The 9,072-nt window shown below is 50.8% G+C and overlaps 1 protein-coding gene across 1 annotated transcript; it reads left to right on the forward strand.

The window, feature by feature from the left end:
- The first annotated feature begins 4,033 nt into the window (after nucleotides 1–4,033).
- Nucleotides 4,034–8,835, forward strand: FOXG_14292 (uncharacterized protein). Its single transcript, XM_018394360.1, has 7 exons — nucleotides 4,034–4,173; nucleotides 4,236–5,604; nucleotides 5,653–6,463; nucleotides 6,522–7,311; nucleotides 7,708–7,932; nucleotides 8,113–8,606; nucleotides 8,691–8,835. Exons 2-6 carry the CDS (start codon nucleotides 4,533–4,535, stop codon nucleotides 8,209–8,211), a joined length of 2,997 nt encoding a protein of 998 aa, XP_018254024.1. The 5' UTR covers nucleotides 4,034–4,173; nucleotides 4,236–4,532; the 3' UTR covers nucleotides 8,212–8,606; nucleotides 8,691–8,835.
- Nucleotides 8,836–9,072: the final 237 nt, after the last annotated feature.

The following is a 9,072-nucleotide window of genomic DNA, read 5'->3' on the forward strand; positions in this document are numbered from 1 at the left end:
TTGAACACGCAAACTTCAGTTGTCGTCCTTGGTACGCTTAAGGATGTCGATGTGTCCATGATCATCTTCTGCTGCTCATCCACCGGCCGGTTGCAGTGGTACCAACGGTCCAAGTAGTCAGACAGTCCAATTTTGGCATCCCTCACCCACACAAGCTGCTCTTCCGACGCCCAGTTCACCTCCAGATAGTTCATGCCGAGTGATGGGTGGAGGATGATGGATGCAGCGAACAACGGTGAGTCTCCAAGCTTGGTGTAGTACTCGTTTAGTTTCTGCCAGGCAGTCATGATGGACAGTCTTAAATAGTGTCGGTGATCCTTTCCCATGTCATCGATTCCTAATGATCCTGATGGCTTGCCTGATCCATCATCGCATTGTCTCGAGCCACGATCTGACAAGGGGCCTTGCCTGGACTTTCGCGGATGGATATCCGTCTCGCAATCCCTAAATCGAGCAGGAAGCTGCCGGTTACGGTCTGGTCGCCCTCGAGCCTGCTCGGCCTGCGAGTTGGTGTCCTGTCCCCCTGCCTCGTCTGGAACGGCATGATGGAACAGCTTCCGATCCTCTAGGTGTTCCAGCAAGTACTCCATACCCGTCATCACTTCCCAGAGCCGTCCGTTACCTCCTTCGCTGCCCCAGCCCTGCGTTCTCATAGTCTGTAGATAGAATGGCTCAAGAATAAGTTTGATTTCTGCCAACAGTCTCCAGTCATCTCCCTTCAGCATGTCGGCCTCCGGTAGCCATTTCTCCACTTCTGGGTGGACCAAGAACGCCCTGATGTCTCCCTGCTTGACGAGCGCTCGAGAGATCATGAGGTAAGTGGAGTTCCATCTCGTATCGTTATTCATTACGACCTCTAGCTCTGCCGTCGACTCACTCGCCAAGAGGTATTCTTGTGCTTCGTCGTTCTCGCGTGAGATCCTTTTGAAGAGCTCACACCTCTGAGGGGAAGATCTGATGAATTTGACAACATTGTGGAGCTTTCCCACCGGCCCTTTCTTTCTCCAGTGTCGTAGGTCATCCTCGCGCCGGCCGAGAAGATCAAATACCTGCGATTCGGCCTCGAAAGACTCGAAATCTTCGCCGTAGAGAAAGGCGCGAGCAACCAGGTTCAGGATATGCCCATAACAGCGCATACGTCTGGCCCGAACGTCCGCCAGACTCATCTCTGCGTCGAGATCTCCGTAAAAGTTCACGAGACAGCTGTCGTTTGAAGATGCGTTGTCCGAGATCACGGTTCCGACTCGGTCCTCTATCTTCCATTCTCGCACAACTTGCCCGAGCGTCACCGCAAGACTTTCTCCGCTATGACACCCTAGCTGGCGACGGAGTGCCAATAGGCGCGACTGGTGCTTGCCCTGGCGGTCAAGAAAATGAGCTGTGACTGCCATAACAGCATGCCGATTAGGCGATGTCCACAGGTCGAACCCCAGATGGATTTTAGTAAGGGCATCTGAGAGCTCCTGCTTGATCTCATCTTTCTTAGACTTGTACGTGTCATCCAGCAAACGGCCCATCGATTGCCGGCTCCATGGTATCTGGTCAGCTAGGTGAGGGTCAAGCTGCCAAGCGAGCTGCTGAAAGAATGTATCGCTGAAGAAGGAAAAAGGAACATTGGTGTTGATCAGAAGTCCCAGGCTCAGTTCTCGGATCATCTTGACTCTAGCACGCGGCACGGCGCTGTACTGCAAGCGTCGTCGCTTGGGCCGTTCAGATTCATCGGTTGACAGATCTGGATCAGCTGCTTGACTGCTCTCGAAAATCCTGTGAGACCTGGCGTTGGTCAATAGTGCTCAAGCTCGCGACGTCACATTCACATTCACATACTTGCGGAGATGGTCCGCTGCCGAACTCGTAGCAGCAGCGGCGAAGAACTCAGGCTGACCCTTCGCGTCACACAAACGACAGGCCCAGTAAGGACTCAAAGGACTATCGTTAGTGTCGATCTCAACAAGAAAAAATCCATGGCGCTTGATCCAGCTCTTCCGGCCCTTCGAGCCCTTCCGGGACAAGGACTCTTCCAAAACATATCGTTTGTTCCTCCACACTGCTCGCGGAAGATCTGCAACAGTAGGGTGGTCTGGCAATGCCGACTGCGTCGTCAGCTCGAATTGACTCGCCAAATTCCTCGGTGGTCGAAGAAAAGAAAAGGCAGAGGGTGGAGGCGAAGGAAGCATGATGTCGTCGGATTCCATCGGGTTAGGCGTCGACTCGTGGGAGGAATGGTACGCGTTGAAAGGTAAACAAACTAGCACTGACGCGACTTGATGTCGCTAGGACGGGACGTAAAAGTTAAGGAGCTACTTTCTCCCCCACCAGCCTGACCGTGGTACTGGGGTAGCTCACTAATGGAAGGCTTGATGGATGACTTTGATTGGCTGGGGTCGCTCACCAGCCAGGTTCCGGGTAAGCTGTGAAAGCGCGGTCAACGGTCTGGCAGCATGGACGCTGGATGGCATATTGTGTATCAAATATATCAAATGTTATTTCAAATCGAGGATTTTGTATTTGTTTGATTGAAATAAAATTTTGGCATATTTGATTGATTTGTTTGGCAATTTGTTTGATTGGATTTGATCTGGGGGCTGCGCTGGGCTCGACAAACTGCTGAGCCGATATAACCATTGGCTCCAGTAAAAAGTACATTGCGTTGTCTGTTTTCAGTCATGATGGCGGTGATCGTCTCAAATGAGAAATGAAGAGTTGGTATTCATCCGCCATCTTGTCAAGCAATTTGAGATTAAATGCCTTTTCAACGATGATGAGGTCCATGAACGACGCTGAAGATTATGTCAGTTAAAGGACGCATAACGTTACGATAACGTTAACATAACGTTAAACGCCTGGATCCTTGGACACGATGTCTTTTGGTGGTTTTAAAGGGTTTCTTGCCTGTACTGCTGTTGTGACAGCTTTGCTCAACCGGCTTTACGGATTGGTTCGATGAGAATATATACCTCACTCTATTCACGGAATCAGCTGGAGCGGTCATGGGAAAATGGCAAATCGATGAAAAAAGGTGGGACAAGGCGGGCTGTGAGTCTCTCCAAATGATGTTGGCGATAGTTGAAGCCAAGGCTCCATGCTAGTGACAACCTCCAGTTGAGCAGATCCAAAAATTGAAAGACAGGTGTCGCAGGGTAGGCATTAGTAATCTAGCTGTATGCTTTAAGTAACTCTGCGGGATGGAATTCCCCGCACAAGAGAAAAACTTAGAACAATCAATCAACACATTTGCTGCTGCTCATCATATTCACTCTAACCCTTTAAGCACGCTCAGTGCGACAACAGGTTAGCAGTTGCTCCCGTTGATAAAGTTTGACATGCATGCAGTAAATGGCAAAAAGACGACTCACAAAAACATACAACAGCGGGGATTCGCTGGTCGTCACCGACCCAACTACTAATCCGCCAGTTAGTGGCTTGACTATGGGAGAGCGGACGGGGAGTCTTCCATAGTCAAGCCAGGTCTTGGCAAAAATCTTGAGATTTCCCGATGTTATCCCGGTTTGAACTAGACACGTGATGATGCGATTTCAAAACAACTCCGACGACCGGCCTCGACAGGTTCCTCTTTCCACCGTTTTGGCGTATCGACCGTTATCAGCCGTAACACCGTTGGAGACGGTTATGCCAAACGCTGACACCATAACGGTGCCTGCTCCATTCCTTTACTCCCACGCCCCTCCATTTCGGTCAGCTCTTGTTTTAGATAGCAGCTAATGACCCTGGCATCAACGCCAACCTCCTAATTCTAGTAGTGGTGAGATTTAAGTGAGACTAAAAATAACATTTAATTGGATCATGCATGTACTCTTAGATTTCGCCATCCACCTTTGCCGCTCGCCTCACTTTATTTATTGGCTTAGATGATACGAGTGCCACTCCTCCGATTAAGACAGTCTACCTTAGCCCCTCAGCTCGCACACAAGGTCTTCCCATTACGCATCTAGATTTTAGAATTAGCCCAAGTCAAATATTATAATTAATATATTTAATAGATGCCAATTCCATCTACGTAGATGATTCTTGCGTTAAAATTAACACTAAAAATAATTCACTCATGCCTAGGCTGGTGGATGAATGTGACAGTATGAATCTTTGATGAGCTGTAGTATCCACTAGGTCAAGACAAAGTCCCGCAGAATTCGCTTGTGTTGCCTGAAGTGAGCGGTAAGCCATACAAACTTGAACCACTACCACTCACTGTCCATATGCCTAATATTGCGACGTAGACATAATGAGCGCCACCACCCGCTGGCATGAACCAGGCGACCATTCAATTGCGACGTCGTCCCATTACCTGACAATGGGTTTTCTTCTTTATCTGCCATCCGCCATTCGTGCGTCGCCATTCGCTCCGCATTTAAGAGGCAGTTGCTTTGACATGGATTTCTTCGCCAATCATGTAGCTACAACGCCCAGCCTGCCGCAAGTTGCTGCACAGAGGGCGCCGTGAGGCTGACGGAATCCTCACATCTCCTCAGGGCCTGATATATGCCCGCCGCCTCCAAAAGCATGCGGGCCTCGCTATGCGCCTCCTCGAGCGCTTCTCTGTTGCGATTGTCTGTCCATATAACATCACGTCTTCCTCCGCTCGACATCGATCGCCGACCATGTCGAATCCCCAAAAGTACACGGTCGGCTGGATTTGTGCCGTCACCACCGAATTTGTCGCTGCGCGAGCCTTCTTTGATGAAAAACACGACCAACTCGAAACAATCGCCGATAATGACAATAATAACTATGCGCTGGGGAGAATCGGGAAGCACAACGTTGTCATGGCCGTCTTGCCTAAAGCTGAGTATGGCACGACCTCCGCCGCCACTGTGGCAAGGGACATGCTGCGCAGCTTTCCAAACATTCGTTTCGGATTGATGGTTGGCATCGGCGGCGGCGCCCCAAGCGCAAAGCACGATATACGCCTTGGCGATGTTGTTGTGAGTACCCGTGGCAGTGGGAAAGGTGGCGTGTTCCAATACGACTATGGCAAGGCGATTCAGGAGCATGCGTTCGTGACGACAGGATCCTTGAACCAGCCGCCACAGTTGCTCCTGACAGCATTGAGCGGGCTCGAGGCTGAGTATGAGCTGGAAGGGCATCAGCTCAATGCCTATGTTGATAGGGCATTGGAACAATGGCCACGTCTGCGACAGAAGTATTCTCGGCCACCCGCAGACAGCGATAGACTCTACCGGTCCGACATTGTGCATCCGGACTCGTCAGATGGATGCGCCGACGTGTGCAGCAATGATCCCGCTTGTCTGGTGGATCGAAAAGAACGGGGCGAGCAGGAGGATGACCCTGCCATCCATTATGGGTTGGTGGCCAGCGCAAACCAACTGATGAAGGACGCACTTGCCCGGGACAAGCTGGCGGCTAGTATGGATGTCCTTTGTTTCGAGATGGAGGCGGCCGGCTTGATGAACCACTTCCCATGTTTAGTGATCCGCGGAATATGCGACTACTCTGACTCGCACAAGAACAAGGAGTGGCAGGGCTTTGCGGCAATGATGGCGGCGGCGTATGCCAAAGATCTCCTACGCCAGATTCCCCCCAGCAAGGTCGAGGCTGAGAAGCCTATTAGCGAAATCCTCAGTTCTAGTTAGTATCACAATGCCAGCTCACGCTTTCTCTTTTGACCTTGAACAGTCCAATCCACGGGAAATGAAACCAAACATGCGGTGATGAGCATGGCATCTGACCATCGTTTCGCCCAAATCGAACGATGGCTATCCCCACCGGATTATTCAACCAATGCCAACTTGGCAAGAAAACGCCGTCATCCCGGCACTGGGACCTGGCTTCTAAACAGTCCCGCCTTCCAGGAATGGAAACTTGGATCACGCCGACACCTGTGGTTCTACGGTCTGGCAGGATGTGGCAAGACCATTCTGAGTACGACGATTCTTGATCACCTTCTGCAAACGAACACCCACACGACGCTTGCCTTCTTCTTCGACTTTAGTGATCCCAGGAAACAGAAACTGGAGGATCTCCTACGCTCGCTGGCAGATCAACTTTATCATACCGGGAACGAAGCCGCGAGAAGACTTGATAGTCTTTTCACTTCCCATGATGATGGACGGAGACAACCAGATACGGGAGCTTTATCAGCCTGTGTTGACACAATGATACAAATTGCTGGAAAGGTTTTCATCATCATCGACGCTTTGGACGAGTGTACCAAGAGAGAAGAACTTCTGCATTGGATAAGAGGTTTGGCTTCTAGTAACGCCCAGCTTCTCGTGACTGGCCGACCTGAAGCAGAGTTCCAAGGCGAGATCCCTCGCTCGTTTGATGAGCGTAACTGTGTCTTACTTGACAAGCAGGCTGTCAACACCGACATACGCTCCTATGTTAATGCAACACTTGAACAGAAGCGTGATTTCGTGGACAAGAAACTATCTCAAGGTACTCTAGACGAAATCCGTGATAAAGTCGGAGATGGAGCCGATGGGATGCAAGTTTTGGCCTAGATCATCGATATAAGTCAAATATTTTTCTGACATTCGTCGCAGGTTTAGATGGGCAGCTTGTCAACTAGAGAGTCTTGCTAGATGTCTGAGTCCAAAAGCCATCAAGGCAGCTCTCGGGTTTTTGCCCCGTGATCTGAATGAGACATATCGCCGCATGGTCCAAAACATACCGTCGGAATACAAGAGCGGCGCGATTCGCCTCCTGCAGTTTCTCGTCTACGCCAAGAGGCCTCTGTCGCTATCAGAGACCATCGAAGTCTTGGCCACACAGATAGATCAAGAGCCTCGGGGCTTCGACGTTGACGGCAGACTATGTCAAAAAGCCGACGTTCTACGATACTGCCCCAGCTTGGTGATAATCGCCAAAGTCACGAACTACGGTGAGACCGTGGAAGAACTTCATCTTGCTCACTTCTCTGTCAAAGAGTACCTTCTTGAACAAGCCCAGTTCGACCTGGAAAGTGCCAGCAATGTCATCACCAGAACCTGCCTGACTTATCTTGGTGATATCAAGAACAATTGCAGCACAATCAGATCCGATTTTCCGATGGCACGATATGCAGCAGAGTCTTGGATGGACTACGCCGTTTCGGCCGAGACTTCTGAAGACATCGTTCGAACCACGGTTAGCTTTTTACGGGACGAGACAACATTTCAACGGTGGTGTCGATTGTATCAGGCCGACCGCTGGTGGGACCATGAACCAGGACCTCCTAAAGCATCCAGATTGTATTATGCTTGTTTGGCTGGACTCGCAGGGGCCGCAAGAGATCTGACGACAGAGGGAGCAGATGTCAACGCGCAGGGCGGCAAGTACGGCAATGCTCTACAGGCTGCCTCATATAAGGGCAATTTGGAGGTCGTGCAACTACTGCTAGACAGAGGAGCAGACATCAACGCACAGGGCGGCAAGTACGGCAATGCTCTACAGGCTGTCTCATGGAAGGGCAACCCCGAGATCGTGCAACTACTGCTAGGCAGAGGAGCGGATGTCAACGCGCAGGGCGGCGAGTTCAGCAATGCTCTATATACTGCCTCATATTTCAGTAACCGAGAGGTTGCGCAACTACTGCTAGACAAAGGAGCGGATGTCAACGCGCAGGGAGGCGGGTACGGCAATGCTCTACAGGCTGCCTCATTTGACGGCAACCTAGAGGTCGTGCAACTGCTGCTAGACAAAGGAGCGGATGTCAACGCGCAGGGCGGCGAGTACGGCAATGCTCTACAGGCTGCCTCATTTCAGGGCAACCCCGAGATCGTGCAACTATTGCTAGACAAAGGAGCAGATGTCAACGCACAGGGCGGCTACCTCGGCAATGCTCTGCAGGCTGCCTCATATGAGGGCAATTTGGAGGTCGTGCAACTACTGCTGGATAAGGGAGCGGATGTTAATGCACAGGGCGGCCAATACGGCAATGCTCTACAAGCTGCCTCATTTGACGGCAACCTAGAGGTCGTGCAACTGCTACTAGGTAAGGGAGCGGATGTCAATGCACAGGGCGGCTTGTACGGCAATGCTCTACAAGCTGCCTCATCTGAGGGCAACCTAGAGGCCGTGCAACTACTGCTAGATAAGGGAGCCGATGTCGACGCGCAGACTTTGCAGGCTGCCTCATTTGACGGCAACCTAGAGGTCGTGCAATTACTCAATCTGAACGGCGCCAAGATCATGTCCAGAAAGCGATCCAGCTCGACAGACCTCAGGGAACGAACGAAATTACCTCGGCTTTAGACTCTACCGGTTCCGATTGAACCTATGACCAAACCTCCAGCCTTTATGCTGTCGAAGCTATGGTCCCTACCTGTCATTCGTACCCAAGTAATTGCATCAACGTTGTTGTTCCTATCTTTATTCTACTCCAGCCAAATATAGACGCACAGGTAATTCCCCAGGCGGAATTTCGTTTGATGCATTGACACATTGAGATGGCGTAGAGACGAGTTCACAAGACAGGCGTGAGAAGAATATTAGCCGAGATGGGATAGTAATAGACCCAATACATGTGTTAAGACTTACCTACAAGGACCAGGGCAACATCCAAGGGCTAAGATAGTGCACAGTTGAGCGTAGAAGACTTCCAACTAAATAACGTGGCAAGGCGTACCCGCGTAGGGGTATATCGTTGGGTAAGAGTTCGAGCCCACCGGAGGATCAGTTGTTAAGTTCGGCGACTCGGAGCTGAAAGAGATGGGCTGACCTCGCTTCTGCAGAAACATGAATCTGCAACTTGCATCAAGTTCGCAGGCCCTCGTATGCCTGTTTTGCGCGCGAAAAAGGGTCTGGCCTCACCATGAGCGGCTTCGTCCGCAAGCTCCTTAGACACGACTCAACTAAGAACCAAGACTTCCCAGTTGTGTATTTGGCAGGAAATCTATCTCAATGCACCAGCTTCTGGCTTGACTACAGAGTCGGCATTGACCATACCTATGTCCTCGAAAACGGGGCAAACGGGAACATGCATTAAGGCTTTCCGCAACTGGCATGCAATCAGCTTGGACGGAACACCCGTTGGTTAGTACCGTGAGGAGAAAGCCAGTTCGTATCTTTTCCCCTTTTGACAGAGGCCTTTCGAGCACATGAGTAATTGAAGAA

The sequence above is a fragment of the Fusarium oxysporum genome, chromosome 14, assembly GCF_000149955.1.
Source record: "Fusarium oxysporum f. sp. lycopersici 4287 chromosome 14, whole genome shotgun sequence".
NCBI lineage: Eukaryota > Fungi > Ascomycota > Sordariomycetes > Hypocreales > Nectriaceae > Fusarium > Fusarium oxysporum.